This window comes from Canariomyces notabilis (genome assembly GCF_033297395.1).
Source record: "Canariomyces notabilis strain CBS 508.74 unplaced genomic scaffold N656scaffold_10, whole genome shotgun sequence".
NCBI classification, from domain to species: Eukaryota; Fungi; Ascomycota; class Sordariomycetes; order Sordariales; family Chaetomiaceae; genus Canariomyces; species Canariomyces notabilis.
In genome coordinates, this window is record NW_027041832.1 from 338,806 (window position 1) to 352,647 (window position 13,842).

Sequence of the window (13,842 nt, forward strand, 5' to 3'; positions counted from 1 at the left end):
GGTTTGCAATGATAGTATCGGCATTCTCTCGTTTGGGCAGCATTCGTCGCGCTTCCTGGTATGCATGCCAAGCAGGTATTTCACAGCCGGCGTTCAGGATCTTTAAACCGCGCTACTTCACTGTCGGTCTCTTGGCCATCTGCCCTGAAAATTCCTCACGATCCTTGACCAGAGCCAGTTGCGTGTCGCTGTCGTCCTTCGGCTGACAAGCGTAATTCCATCTTATTATATTCTAGTTCATCCGTCAACTTGACTCCTGAAACCCCAGCCAGCCGTCAATGGCCTCAGGGAAGCCCATTGCCTTCAACTCACGCGCAACCATCCGCCGCCAATCTCTCCTTGCATCTTCGTCGTCCCCCGTGGGAAAGTCCATTCCCGAAGACAACTGAAACTTGGTTCTTACCCACTCTTTCGGCACATAACCGGCAATTTCCCAGTCAATAATGCCTATCCCCCCGCTGTCAGGATCGACAAGAATATTGGTCGGGCCAAGATCGCAGTGATAGAATACCAGGCAAGAAGTGTCCATGCCCATGCCAGCACAATTCTCGCGGAGGTCCTCGGGATCCAGGGACTCGCCTTTCCTAAGGTACAGCTCCTTCACCTGGCCGCCGTCGACTCCACCAATTACCCCTTCGCGCTTCCATTCGGCCATCTTCCGGCAGATTTTGGCGACACGATAAACATAATGCCGTCGCAGGGCCTCGTCCATTGCCGGCCATGCTTCTGAGAGAAGTTGTCCCGGCACGCGACTGATGATCAAGTAGTATCTGTCGTTCCACTCGCCGTGATAGAGGACATCGGGAATGTTAAAGTCAAGAGGCTTTTTGCTCTGCAGGAATTCTAGGATGACGTGCTCTCTGGTCACCTGGGGAAACCGGATATCGTGCACTTTGAGGAAGGCTTCGCCAGCACGCCAGACTGCTGACTGGTCCCCGGCAGCGTACACACGGGGCAGGTCGGGCGAATCCGCCGGGTGAGGATGGCATTCAGGCAAAGTTGACGGAGCGTCAGAGAGGACGAAGAAGCCTCCTTGACCATCGCTCCAGGAGGGCTGGTCGTGGGAGGCCGAAGGTTGACGAGATAGCAGGAGCTGATCACCAATCAATCAGGATTTGTCATTGATGACCTGGATTGAATCATTGACGTGGACCTTTGGCGAGCACATGATGAGGGAATGCAAAGAAGGTTGAAATGATGATGAATAGAAAGCCCTCTTTTACCGCTTCGTTTGTACCAGGAAGGTGGAGCCAAACCGTAGATGACAGCTCTAGACTCAAACAATTGTTGTTGCGGTGTGTTACGGATGTCGAGTCAGAGCGTTCCTGCAACCTTTGCGTTAAAACTCAAACAGTTGATGGATACATGTATGAGACATCTGGAAAGCGTCAGGCTTCTTCAGAGGAGGGGATATGAATCGTGAATCCCTGTAAAAGCATCTTCATAGCAGGGAAGCTACAGAGGAGGGCAAGTGAACTCTCATCACCGAAGGTGGATCAGACAGGGAGAAATGAAAGTCATGTATCGCACTGGTAGCTCGTTACATGTGACTTTTCCATGGATGTGGCATCATTGGAAAGACTTGATGGCCGTATCAGATAGATAAGTTTTGAGAAGAAAGAGCAAACTGTGCAGCTTTGAGCAAAAAAGTTCTGCTCAAGCCACCTCTTTGTGTGTTGGGCCGTTGGTGGCTGTCTTGTGCTCAAACGGGCAGTGGCAGGGGGATGCGAGCCGTGTGTGGCGCGATGAGGCCTGACTCATTGGCGGTCTTGAAGAAGCATCAAGCAACATTAATGCCCGGGCCCAGGAGACGACGCGTTGACAACTGCCTGAGTACAGACCCGACGCGGCCCACAACTGACATTCTCGAGTCTTGTCCCGACAGAGTATTCTCGTCCTTTTCACACCATCTTCCACTTCGCTTTATCACTTTTCGTCTTCGAAGGTTTCAGTACTGAGTCTTCGTACCCCCACGTGTTAGACATATCGCCGTCTTCGGTGTGGCTTCGGCTGGGACGCTGGCCAACCTCGTGCAACACCTTCTTAGCCAATCATATATTGAGAATATACTAGGCTGAACCAGAGTGTCGGGTCGTTTGTTCTCGGTTGATCTTTCCTCCCGTTTCTCCCTCTTCATTAGCAACACCGATATACCTATTCTAAGTTGGAATTGGGGGCCCTCGGGTGAGTCAATCCCCCTTTCCCCAGCTTGCCAAACACAACAGCTAAAGTATAGGTCAGCCACGCCAATTCGATCGCACTGCTGAGTCAAGTCGTCTGTTTTAACCTGCCAAAAGTAACATTGTCATTCTTCCATCGATAATTCGCTTTTGGATGCTGAGATCCCCGAATACTACCTAGTATGGCTTCAGACGCTCGCAAGCAGCCGCCATGGACCCCTCCCCAAGCCCGTCCTGACGCCCAGCTGCCCCGATTGAAGATCTACAACAGCTTGACGAGGAACAAGGATGACTTTGTCCCAGTCGATCCGACGGGGAAGGTGGTGACATGGTACGCCTGTGGCCCGACTGTGTACGAAGATGCGCACCTGGGCCACGCCAAGAACTACGTGTCGACCGACATCATCTGACGCATCATGAAGGACTACTTCGGCTTCCATGTCAAGTTCGTTATGAACACAACCGACATCGACGACAAGATCATTCTCCGGGCCCGCCAGCAGCACCTGCTCTCGCGCTTCAAGCAGGAACATGCCGCCAAGTACTCTGCGAGCGAGTCTGGAAAAGTCTTGGCTTTATTCATGCTCTTCCTCAAGACCGAAGAGGCATTCCTGCACTACATTTTCAGGAATCTTCCGTTGCTTCCCCGGGATACCAGTCCAGAGACCTTTTCCGAAGCAGTTGGCAAGGCATACAAAGACCAGGTCGAGCCTCCAGCTCCCGCGGACGCTGAGACGGCACAGCAGGGCCAGGCTGTTGCCGTTGCCAACCTGCTGTTGAGAGCACACATTGAAACGGCACGCTCGGCTGCTGAGGCTCTGCAAGCCCGATCAGCGCTGCCTGACTCGGAATTGTTTGCCAAGACGGAAGGTGTCTTGCTCCCATAGCTCGATCGCTTGCATGGTGCCAAGATGGACTCCAACAACCACCAGATCTACCTGGAGTTAACCCAGAAATTCGAACGCCGCTTCTTCGAGGACATGAAGGCGCTCAATGTTCTGCCTCTTGACCACCTGACTCGTGTGACCGAGTACGTCCCTCAGATTATCCGCTTCGCTGAAAAGATCGTGGCAAACGGTTTCGGGTACGCTACCCCTGACGGCTCCGTCTACTTCGACATCGACTCGTTCGAGAAGGCCGGGCACAGTTACGCCCGCCTGGAGCCGTGGAACAAGAACGACGGCGCCCTCCAAGCCGATGGCGAAGTCTCCCTGTCCAAGGGAAAGTCGATGAAGCGGAGCGAGAATCATTTTGCGCTGTGGAAAGCCAGCAAACCGGGCGAGCCGGCATGGCCGAGTCCGTGGGGTCGTGGGCGGCCAGGGTGGCATATCGAGTGCTCGGCAATGGCCTCGGACGTGATTGGGAAGACAATCGACATCCATTCAGGGGGCGCCGATCTCCGCTTCCCTCACCATGACAACGAACTTGCACAGTCGGAAGCGTACTGGTCGACTCTGGGCTGCCAGGTGCAGTGGACAAACTACTTTGTCCACATGGGACAGCTGAGGTAAGGAGGTTTCGAATGAGAATGCCGCCGTACAAAGGTACTAATGGATGACACTGCAGAATTCGAGGGTTGAAGATGAGCAAGAGCCTCAAGAATTACACGACCATTCGGGCTGCTCTCTCCCAGAACGAGTGGAGTGCACGTTCACTCCGGATTTGCTTCCTTCTCATGCCTTGGCAGGATGGGATTGAGGTGACAGACGACCTCATGAAGGCTGGGAAGGCAAGCTCAACAACTTTTTCCTGAAAAGCTTGGACATTTGGAAGCATTCTCGCCCTGAGGTGACGGGGCAGGAACTTGGCGTCGCAGACAAGCAGTTGTTGATGGCCCTAGACAAGGCGAAAACCGATGTCGATGCAGCTCTTTGCGATTCCTTCAACACCCCTACCGCCATGAGAATTCTCTCTGAGCTAGTTACCGAGGCGAACTCGGCAGACTCGCTTTCCGACCAGACCATCATCTCGCTCGCCCGGTGGGTGACACGCATTGTCACCATCTTCGGCCTGGATCCCGAAGGAGATCTCAGCAATCCGGATCGTATAGGGTGGTCAGGCCTCGATATCCCCGCCCCGGCAAAGCCCTACGTCTACCCCGCCTCACAGCTGCGTGACAAGGTCCGGACGCTGGCCTGCTCCGGCTCGGTCGATCACACCGCCATCGCGGAACTCGCTGACGGAGCCACCATCACGGCGTCATCACCAGTAGACAAATCCTCCCGACCATACAACGATGTGCTGCAGCAGTCCCGCGCCGCCGTCAAGGCACTCGCGGCGCGGCAAGCGCCGGCCAAAGACCTCCTCGCCCTGTGCGACCAGCTGCGCGACGTACACCTCTGGAACCTCGGCATTTATCTCGAGGACCGCGCGAGCCCGCACCCTGCGTTAGTCCGACCCCTTGATAAGTCGTTGGTCGAGGAGCGCGCGGAGCGGGAATCGGCCGGCGCTGCCAAGGCCAGGGCCAAGCTGGAACAGCAGGTCAGGGAGGCAGAGGCGGGAAAGGAGCTGCGCGAGCGCGCCAAGGTTGACCCGTTGGTGATGTTCAAGACCTCGGGCGAGTACTTGCAGTGGGATGAGAGCGGTATTCCGACAGTGGATGCTGGGGGTAACGCGTTGTCTAAGAATAGGCGCAAGAAGTTGGTCAAGGAGTGGGAGAAGCAGAAGGCGAGGTATGAGGAATGGCTGGGGACGCAGAGGGCGGCGTAAGAAAAGGGGCAAGAGGCAGTGCCTGTATGCATGGGCAAATTTTCAAGTAGCTCGGTTATTCAGTGTTAAGGTTCAGGACAAAATCTGCCAGCAAACACGACTAAGTAAGGGGTATCGGGTATCCAAATCACCACCTGCATCCAAAACTTCCACATCGCACACCCTGCTTCTGTCTCAAGACAGCCAGTCCATCAGATGTCTACAGTAAATCACAGAACCCAGTCCTGCCAGTGCCACAACAAACAGGCTTGCTTTGACCTCTCCAGCTCCCGCAGTCACTATCGATGTTACTGGAGCCGTCGAGTTGAGCTACAGTACAACGGAGTTAGTCAGGGATGCATCCCAGTACCAACAAGGGCTCAGCGGCTCACATACCGCTGTTGTACGAGTTGCCGTACCAGTACTAGAAGATGCCGGGGGCTGTGTTGTGACGGTCGCCGACGTCGTTGCCGTAGCTGACCCCGTGCTTGACGAAGGCATTGACAATGAGCCCGACGAACATCCCTCGTTCGCTGTGACCGTAACAGGCACGCTGACAGTGGATATGACTGTCGTTGTTGCCCAGGACGTGACCGTGGATACTGCGGGACATTGCGATGTTGAAGTTATAGCGGATGAATCCGTCTTCGTGCCGGTTCCTGTCGTGTCGCTTTGCCCAGAGCTTGACGAGGTTGAGGACGGGCCTCCTGAGATCGTGGTCGTGGCTGTTCCACCTGGGAGACCACACTCTTCCAAGCTTTGGCCCTTTACAACAGTCAGCTCGTGCAACTTGACCCTGATTGAGATATCTTCTCACATTTTCGCAACACCACACCCTCCCGCCAAACTCCTGCCAGGCGCAATAGTAGCCACTCTCGCATGCTCCTGGTTAAAGCACAGTCAGTACGCGGTCTTTCGTCTGCCTCGAGGTGGCGAAGTTGCATGTTGCATCCTGGGTGTTGACTCACGCCCAGACCCGTTCGCGCAGCACGTTTGGTTTAGATCAACCCGGTTGTAGCAGAACAGCGACAGCGTTGTCGAGGCGTCGCACGATTCCCAGTTCGGCCCGCAGGCATCTTCGCAAGTCGTGCCGCTGCCGCAGGAGCCAAACTCGGGATGGTATCCCGGCGGCGGCGTCTGACGACGGACGTTGGCCGCCACATCTGCGTTAGGGCTGCTCCATCGAAAGAATTCGTTCTCTTGCGCAGCGCCCACGACCAGCAGCTGGAACGCTGTTAGGGCAACTTGAGCTTTGCAATGGCGCATCCTGGGTTTGGAGGTCTAACTGAAGCAAGAACACGGAAGGTGTGTCGCATGTGCCTGAGAAAATGCGCCCTCGGAATGGGGAACGGCCTGGCCCAGGAACAGGCAAGCGGCCTTGATTAAGTTGCAAACTCTTTCCGACGGCTTCCATGGCGGGAATCGTCATCCAAACCTCCCGATGGGCGTCCGTGGCGCTCTATGATGGGCTGGTCGTGAACGCCCCGAAATGCAACCCCGCCGCGGCCCGAACCAACCACATCGACGATACCTCGTGATGAATTGTGTCGGTGACCTGTGAGTTGTTGAGCAGGAGGTTGGGCACACTGCACACCGCCGATCAGGGACAAGTCACGCCAAGCCGCCATCTCAATAATGCTGTAGGTGCCCAATCACCATCTAGATTGTGCGCGCATTCTCGACCAAACTGCCTTGACTTCGGCGTCGTCGTCGCACGCCGGCATCTGTGTCACATTGGGCTGCAGATGACCAGATGTCACACATCATCGCTAGTCGACGGACCAACCTGGTTTATTGCAGGTTGTCCTACAAGGCACCTGCCTTCTGCCGACCCTGGATGCGACTCGGGATTTCATGCCAAATCCCCTGAACTCACTTACATACTCCTCTTGGACGTCAACATCCAAAACAAACTGTAGCTGCTCTTTCCATATCGACAACAACCAACTCAGTGTCCACGATGGGCTACTTCGTGGGCATCACCGGCACTGGCTTCGTCGGGACCGACGAAAAAAGTGCCGTGACGTCCTACATGCCATGCCACATCTTTGGCGACCAGATGCTCATCGGCGCCGGAATCCGCATTGGCTTCTACCTGCTGTACGCCGCTGCCATCGTGGCCATATTGTTCAGCGTCGACAAGCAGTTCCGCTTCTGGCACGGCGCCTGGGGTATTCTCGCCCTGGCCTTGTTCCTGTCCATGTTCCTCAACGTCGCCGACTACAGCTTGATCATCATCGACTATGCCGTCTTGATCCAGCTCGTTCTTTGGTATCCAGTCTATTTCTTCTTCACGGTTCTGTTCCGCCAAGCACTTGTCGTCGATAGAGTGGCCCATACCAAATCGGATGCCGAGTACCAGGAGCGGCTGCAGCGGTGTCGGCAGGCCGCGGTGACTCAACTTGATGTTGCACGGGCTCGCGCCTACGCCGACGTCCTCAAGGCGTTTGCGCTGCACGCCGCAGCAGAAGAGACCGAGCGCGACCATGCCGAGGCGCAGGCAACTCTCAGCCAGGCGGTGCAGCACTACGTATCGCACTGGCACGATCAAATCGACGTTAGGGGGGATCCCGAGCATAGCGCGAGTCGTGGTGATGGTGGCGCTGTCACGACGGTGTACAACAACGAGCTCATTGAGGAGATCGCTGCGGCGCCCACGCGCGCCGACATCGACAAGCTCCGCGACCTGTACGTAGCTGCGATGGTACACTCGCAACAGACGGTTGCCGAGGCGCGAGCGACCGAGCAGGAGGTGGCGCTTATTGCGTCGGAAGAACTGCGGATCCGCCGGCAGGCACGACGACCCAAGCATGCACTGCGCCATTTCCTCTTGTCCACTAGCTACAAGGACCAGATGACGGCGGCCCTCGGTCTCCTGATCTGGTCCATGTATATGTTCGGCACCGCAGCGCTCAACTGGCCCCTCCTGTACAACGGGAACAAGTCCGGGGGTGCCTGCGATAATGTGCCCACGGTTTATTTTGTTCTCGCTCCCAAGAAGCCATTTGCCGATCATGGATTTGCTACATTTCTCAGGGTTTGGACGGTTGGGGTGTGCCTGGTGGCAGTCTTCACGACGGCCCTCGGTCTCTTCATTCTCACCGTCAGCTTATTGGGCCCTAGTGCTGTCGGACTGAAGGGCTGGCAGCAGCGGCGAGGCAAGGGTTCGGTCGAGTCTGGCCAAAGCGAGTACGTGTATGACATATACAGCTCGCCGGGGTATTCTCGCAAGGCTCGAGGATTTCACACGCAGGAAATTCTCGACTGCATCTGTCACAGCGAGTCGAGGGCGATCCAGCATCGGTACCGGAGCAGGACAACCACGCCAGCCCAATTCAGCCTGTGGACCATCCCCTGGGCGGTCTTGCTAGCCGTGCTGCTCGTTGTGACGATTGCGTGCGCCGAGTTGACAGTCACACGGCAGGGTCCAAACAACAATATCCCCTTGGACTTTGCGAGGCCGCCGCTTCATGAAACTGCCGAGATATTAGCATTCCTCATCGGCCTATACTCGTTGGTGCTCACTCTTCTGAGTGTGTTGGGTGCCTTCGTGGCAGCCATTGTGCGAAGCAGGCGCCGCAGACAACAGCACGAACGACGCTTTTCGCGCGGAAAACACGTGGAAGAGAAAGGCCAGACTGTATCCCAGCAACCCGCAATGGTGAATTGATCGTGAGGATGAAACAGAAGGTTTGGAAGACTTGGTAATGATGGATTGAATGATTGGGAGCTTTCAGACTCATGTCGAGGGCAGATTCTTCGAGCACGTTGTTTCATGAACCCAGGTGTAAAAAGGAAGGATAATCCGGGAGGAGAGAGCTTGATTCATGATCCTGGGGGCTGTATCTCAGTCCTCGGATGAGAGGCTTGAATGACAACATGTTATTACTGAGGTGTGCTTCCAAATCCATTCTGTGATCGTACTTGCTTGTGGTCGCTGTGCCTGAAGTCTGGCAGGAAGGCGCGAGCACTTGTCTATTTTCCAGAAAGCTTACTATTCTATTCATGCTACCTGAATAGCACAATAGCAACTGGTCATCTATTGTTTTTTTTATCACCTTCCATCCGATCTTTTCCCTGGGAATCAAAAACCTTGCCTCACTTTCGAATTTATCCCTCGATCTCTCTTTCTCTTCAAACCACATCACGAAAGTCCTTGATTGACAACCGCCGATTCTTCTTTCCCGCCATTAAACCTTCATCAATTGCCATCAACGCACCTTCCTCGAAGCCAAAATTCGATTGAGCCAATAGGTTGTCGGTCTCGACTTCCACTTACGTCCTCATCGCTGTCAGTGGTAAGTGCGATCCGCTTCCTGCCTCCCGACCCTTTCCTTCCCTCCCCTGGGCATACCGCCTAGGCATACAGGCCGAGGGTCCTCATCCATTTCCATCCATCTCACCTGGCATTTACGCCAGAGAGCGTACGGTTGATTGACTGACATTTTCCTCAGGTGCAGGTCGCCTTAGTGTCTCAATTGCCTCCGAGAGGCCGGTCGTCGTGTGTTTCTCAGCAGTTTCGCCTTCGCAAGAAGTCCGCAGCCATGCACGCTGGTGTAAAGCCTCTGTACCGCTTTGCGGACATTGCAGAGTTTGCCCATCGCCACAAGACCGGCACCGAAGCCGAGTTTGCAGCAGATCAGCTCCTCGTCGACCAGATCAACAAGCAAGAGATCAAGCTTCAGGGTTGGGTCGTTTCACACACTCGCCACACTGCCAAGCGGGACGAGTACTTGATCCTCGTGAACCCTGGGCTTGATGGCGAGCGAAGGCTGCCGCAGCAGGGCGAGCAGGCCAAAGTCAGAGTCGTCTTGAAGGATGACTCCCTGACCCGCTTCTGGGACGCGTGCAGGATTGAGCTCCCAATCGATCTCGGTGTTACCGCCCCCTTCTTAGAGAAGCTGGCCGCCTTTCAAGTGACCGTCTACATTGCGGATGCACACAAAGACGTTCAACCCCTGCTCAGCAAGGTCAACAGCCCGCCGACTAGAACCACCTCAGACTCAGAGGAGAATCTCCGCGCCCAATCGCCTTCGGAAACCTCTAGCAATTCTTGGGATACTTCATCCTGCAGCACCGACAATATTACGCATACCACGGCCACCACCTTTGAGTCCGGCAATAACCACGATGTCAAGCTTTCTGACGACAATGCCGTACAAGTGAACTTCCTGCTGACGGCGTCTGAAGCCACCAAGAATGCCGAAATCGCTGCTCTCGACCTGCTGTACGGCAAACATCAGAACGCGACCGAGCGTCAGTTAAAGGCCTTCGAATACTTCGTCCTCCTTCGCAACCCGGACTTTGTCGTTGACATGCACCACCTGATTCCCCACCTGAAGACAGTAATGGATGAGCCCTGGTGGCCTGGCTCGCTCTTGGCCAAGAAGTTTGCTCAACTCAATCCTCAGCAAAAGGCTGCGTACCTACACGGTTTCAACAATGTCCCGTGCGGAGTCTGCATCCTTCCTGGTTGTCCAGGAGCCGGGAAGACCCACCTCAACCTTTTCACAATCGTGATGGCACAACTTAGGCCCCTTCCGAGTCCTGTCAGAGTCAAGGGTGGGTTGGAGAGGCGCTGCGCCAAGGTTCTGTTCATCGTCGATATGAACAGCCCGGTAGATGATGTCGCCAACCGCATGGTACGGTTGTATGACGAGCTTGGGCTTAAGAAGAGCGTCATCCGCATGAAGGGATGGGGCGCCGAAGTGAAATTCAGCGACAGACTTAGCGCTGTCGAGGAACCAGGGGAAGTCATGCACGTTGACTTCTCCAGGCAGTTCCTCCGAACAGCAAAAGGCATGTCGCTCGCAAAAACCACAGCCACCCGCACCTGTAACGCCCCGAGTCTAGACGAGGCAGCCTGGCAGCGTTATGACAAGTACAGAGACGCGCACTACGAGTCTCTAACCAGATACCTGGAAGAAGAGCTGCGGGAAAGCAGTGATGTTCTCCCCTTGACTTTCCGTCGGATGGTGTACTCTCTATACCGAGACACGCTCGGTGATGCGGACTTCATTGCAACCACCCCGGTGGCAGCCAGCAATCATTTCCGCGGCATGTTCAAGCCAGACCTTGTGTACTTCGACGAGGCCCCGCACGCCCGGGAGCTCTCAAACCTGATCGCGATCGCCAACTTCGACCCCATCGCTTGGATCTTTTGTGGCGATTACCGCCAGACGGTTCCGTATGTCGGTTCGGCGTCCGCTCCGGCTAACGACAATATTTATCGAAAGCAGATGCAAGTCTCCATGATGGAGCGGGCAGCAGCAGTCGACGCCATTAGGTTCGAACTGCTAATGAGCCACCGGTCGTTTGGTGGTCTGCATCAGTTGGCCTCTGACTTGTGGTACGGTGGCCGCATGGTCAGCGGTAACGATGGTCGGAAGCCTACATCGCTGGCTCATATCCAAGGCTACTTACAGAAGCTGGCAGGTGGCAAGGCTTGTCCTGTCCCGCGCCTGCTCCTCCATGTCAAGAACTGTGGCCCGGAACAACTTGACGGGACTTCGGCATGGAACCCCACGCATGCTGTGTGGGTTATGGATCGTGTCCGCGAGCTCCTGAATGACACCAAGTTCAAGCATGCGGCGCGCGATGAGCCTGGAACCATTCTCATTATTTCGCCTTACAAGAAGGCATATGACGAGTACAGGAAAGCCGTCAAGAGGCTGCCTGAATGGGCGCAAAAGCGGGTAGAGGCGCGAACGGTCGATGTTGTCCAGGGCCATGAGGCCGACTTTGTGTTTGTCGACTTGGTCAAGGAGAAGTCGACCGAATTCCTCGACAACCCGAACCGGCTTTGCGTTGCCGTCACTCGCGCGCGGCTTGGCGAGATCATCATGATGCATCCGAAGATGAGCCAGTCTGCTACCTTCATCCGGCACTCCAAGCATCTGAAGGGCATTTATTCCCATTGCAGAGACAATCGCCAACTTGCCTGGGTTGACGCAAAACCGGGCGTAGGATCGGTCGGTAGCAAGCGGGTGTCAACCTCCCATACTATCAAGGGGAAAAGCCCGGTGTCCGCTGTCAAAGGCGTCTCCCTCCCTGCTGGCATCATGGACTTCCTCTTCCCACAGGGTTATGTTGGAGTAGATGGGAATCGGGTTAGCGACGTGGGAGCTTCGACTCCGCAGCCCGGCCCCAACAACGGTGATTAGACTGCCGGCATGCCCACCGTTTAGGCCGGTGCAGACATACCAACTTCAGTTGTTGTGCGGCCAGTCGGTAATTGACCCGGCAATGCCAGCACCACTATTTCAGCGAGTTGTAGCCATTATGGCCACGAAATGGGACGCATATGCGACTGACAGATGTCGTGACATCTTTGGAATTTGAAATGGTCTGTTGAAGCGCTTTGGTGGATGGTTTTGTGGCCGGGAGTGACGGCTTCGGATTACTCGGTCCATGAACCGAGGGAAATTCAGGCAATCGATCGACGAACCATAAAACCTGGCGATGGATCCGAAGAGGTTCAGGTCAATGACAATACTATAGATGTAGCTACGGTACAAACTGAATAAAGAGGACATGACAATAATTGAAGACAAAGAAGGCGGGTGAATATGAGCATGTGTAAGTTACTCGCTTTGAGATCTCAGATCCTGGCGTTGCGGTATCAGGGCCGAGGTCTATAGGCCAAGTACAGCTTCCCAACTTTCACCCCCTCGGGCAGAATGGAGGAGTGGTAGATTGTATTGAATAGCACCCAACCCAGGAGGTCAGGCGTTCGACCCAACTTGATGGAATCAGGTTCCAGACCAAGTCCCTGGAGTTGGCGAGGCCGGTCTTTCCTCGGAGACCCCGCGACACTGCCAGCACCACCATCTTAACGAATAGTAGCCAAGAATGGCCAGGGAAATGGGGGCAGATAAGACTGACAGATGCCATGAGATCTTTCTCATTTGGAATTGCTTGGTCAAGCCCGATGGCTTGCGGAATCGCGGGAGCCGAACACTGCCGCGACATGGCCATCGCACGAGGGAACGCGGCAATGGCACTTGTCCACTTCTGGTCTGGCGATCAAACCTGGTCCAGTCTCTCAAGGACCTGGCTATCAGGGAATACCAAGATTCCATGGAGCGGCTTGAAAGCGTCGGGTCGCGAGATCGGTCAATACCCGCAAGCTCATCACCTGATTTATGGTACATGACGCGGCTAAGATGCTTCTGGGAGCTTTGCGTCAAGTAGGTTTAGAACATGGACCTCGTGTAGTAGTGGTGATTCACTCTTGTTTAGCAGCTCAGCTGAAGCTCAGCTAATGCTAAAGTTCTTTGTTCTTACAAACCGTGTGCAAGTATGTTTGAGTCTTTGAGAGGTTGAGAGGTCCATGAAAGACCCCATTGCTTTGCTGGCTACGGTGAGAATGAATTCTAACACAAAGAAGCCTAGCCAATGCAACAAAGCCATTACCGACTGCGAGATTCCTTTCTCTTCACGTACCATCTACAGTACGATATAAAGCTCAGTCCACGTGGCTCTGGCCTAACCACATGGAGCGTAAACCGACGGACAGTCCTGTCATACAGTCATTTCAAGCAAAATCCTGGCTTCCCATTCACGGTTCACCATCATAACACTAGGCCTCGCTGACTGCCAGACTGGGTAGTACTTATCCAGTTCCGGTACAACGAAAGAAAACAAACATGCCCTTGAGGAAGGAACCTCCCAAAACGGTGCGGCAGAAGCTAGAAGCGCAGGGCTTCTCCCAGGAGCGAATCGATAATCTGCTCAATGGCATGCAACCGTACATGATGAAGCACGCAACCGAGGAGGAACTGAGGAAGCTGCTTGCCAGTGATTCGGAGTCCTTGACATGGAAGGCCAGGGTGAAAAAGTTGCTTGCCAGGTTATTTGACAGGTTTAGACGATAAACGACACCTTGGCCAGACATGTTGGGTTTTGCGTGTTGGTGACGCCTGCTCTGGCCGCCGATTGACTGACTGGGCGACTCGGACTCGCGACCAGGAAT

The 13,842-nt window shown here is 54.8% G+C and overlaps 5 protein-coding genes across 5 annotated transcripts; 3 read left to right on the plus strand and 2 right to left on the minus strand.

The window, feature by feature from the left end:
• Positions 1–37: 37 nt before the first annotated feature.
• Positions 38–1,168, minus strand: N656DRAFT_836805 (kinase-like protein; the record flags this gene model as incomplete). The annotated part of the gene is made up of 2 exons (XM_064818800.1): positions 38–1,054; positions 1,130–1,168. The coding sequence occupies 2 exons, from the start codon at positions 1,166–1,168 to the stop codon at positions 245–247; spliced, it is 849 nt and encodes a 282-aa protein (XP_064670333.1). The 3' UTR covers positions 38–244.
• Positions 1,169–2,362: 1,194 nt separating this feature from the next.
• N656DRAFT_836806 (uncharacterized protein) lies at positions 2,363–4,889 on the plus strand (the record flags this gene model as incomplete). The annotated part of the gene is made up of 6 exons (XM_064818801.1): positions 2,363–2,569; positions 2,603–2,625; positions 2,809–3,052; positions 3,092–3,687; positions 3,747–3,879; positions 3,915–4,889. The coding sequence occupies 6 exons, from the start codon at positions 2,363–2,365 to the stop codon at positions 4,887–4,889; spliced, it is 2,178 nt and encodes a 725-aa protein (XP_064670334.1).
• A 30-nt stretch (positions 4,890–4,919) lies between these two features.
• On the minus strand, positions 4,920–6,418 carry N656DRAFT_778998 (uncharacterized protein). The gene is made up of 4 exons (XM_064815110.1): positions 5,837–6,418; positions 5,686–5,753; positions 5,288–5,633; positions 4,920–5,198 (listed from the first exon to the last, which is right to left on the minus strand). The coding sequence occupies exons 1-4, from the start codon at positions 6,132–6,134 to the stop codon at positions 5,089–5,091; spliced, it is 822 nt and encodes a 273-aa protein (XP_064670335.1). The 5' UTR covers positions 6,135–6,418; the 3' UTR covers positions 4,920–5,088.
• A 410-nt stretch (positions 6,419–6,828) lies between these two features.
• On the plus strand, positions 6,829–8,647 carry N656DRAFT_789407 (uncharacterized protein; the record flags this gene model as incomplete). Its single annotated transcript, XM_064816786.1, has 2 exons — positions 6,829–8,430; positions 8,606–8,647. 2 exons carry the CDS (start codon positions 6,829–6,831, stop codon positions 8,645–8,647), a joined length of 1,644 nt encoding a protein of 547 aa, XP_064670336.1.
• A 488-nt stretch (positions 8,648–9,135) lies between these two features.
• N656DRAFT_74908 (uncharacterized protein) lies at positions 9,136–12,133 on the plus strand. The gene is made up of 3 exons (XM_064812966.1): positions 9,136–9,166; positions 9,323–11,249; positions 11,304–12,133. Exons 2-3 carry the CDS (start codon positions 9,413–9,415, stop codon positions 12,029–12,031), a joined length of 2,565 nt encoding a protein of 854 aa, XP_064670337.1. The 5' UTR covers positions 9,136–9,166; positions 9,323–9,412; the 3' UTR covers positions 12,032–12,133.
• The last annotated feature ends 1,709 nt before the right edge of the window (positions 12,134–13,842 follow it).

Bases quoted from the DNA above. Each gene is read 5' to 3' on its own strand.
- N656DRAFT_778998 (XM_064815110.1), bottom strand. From the start codon at position 6,134: ATGCGCCATTGCAAAGCTCAAGTTGCCCTAACAGCGTTCCAGCTGCTG. The intron at 5,634-5,685 runs GTGAGAAGATAT...ACTGTTGTAAAG, and splicing joins GGGTGTGGTGTTGCGAAAAT to GGCCAAAGCTTGGAAGAGTG. The intron at 5,199-5,287 runs GTACGGCAACTC...GTTGTACTGTAG, and splicing joins CCCGGCATCTTCTAGTACTG to CTCAACTCGACGGCTCCAGT.
- N656DRAFT_74908 (XM_064812966.1), top strand. From the start codon at position 9,413: ATGCACGCTGGTGTAAAGCCTCTGTACCGCTTTGCGGACATTGCAGAG. The intron at 11,250-11,303 runs GTCGGAAGCCTA...AGAAGCTGGCAG, and splicing joins CATGGTCAGCGGTAACGATG to GTGGCAAGGCTTGTCCTGTC.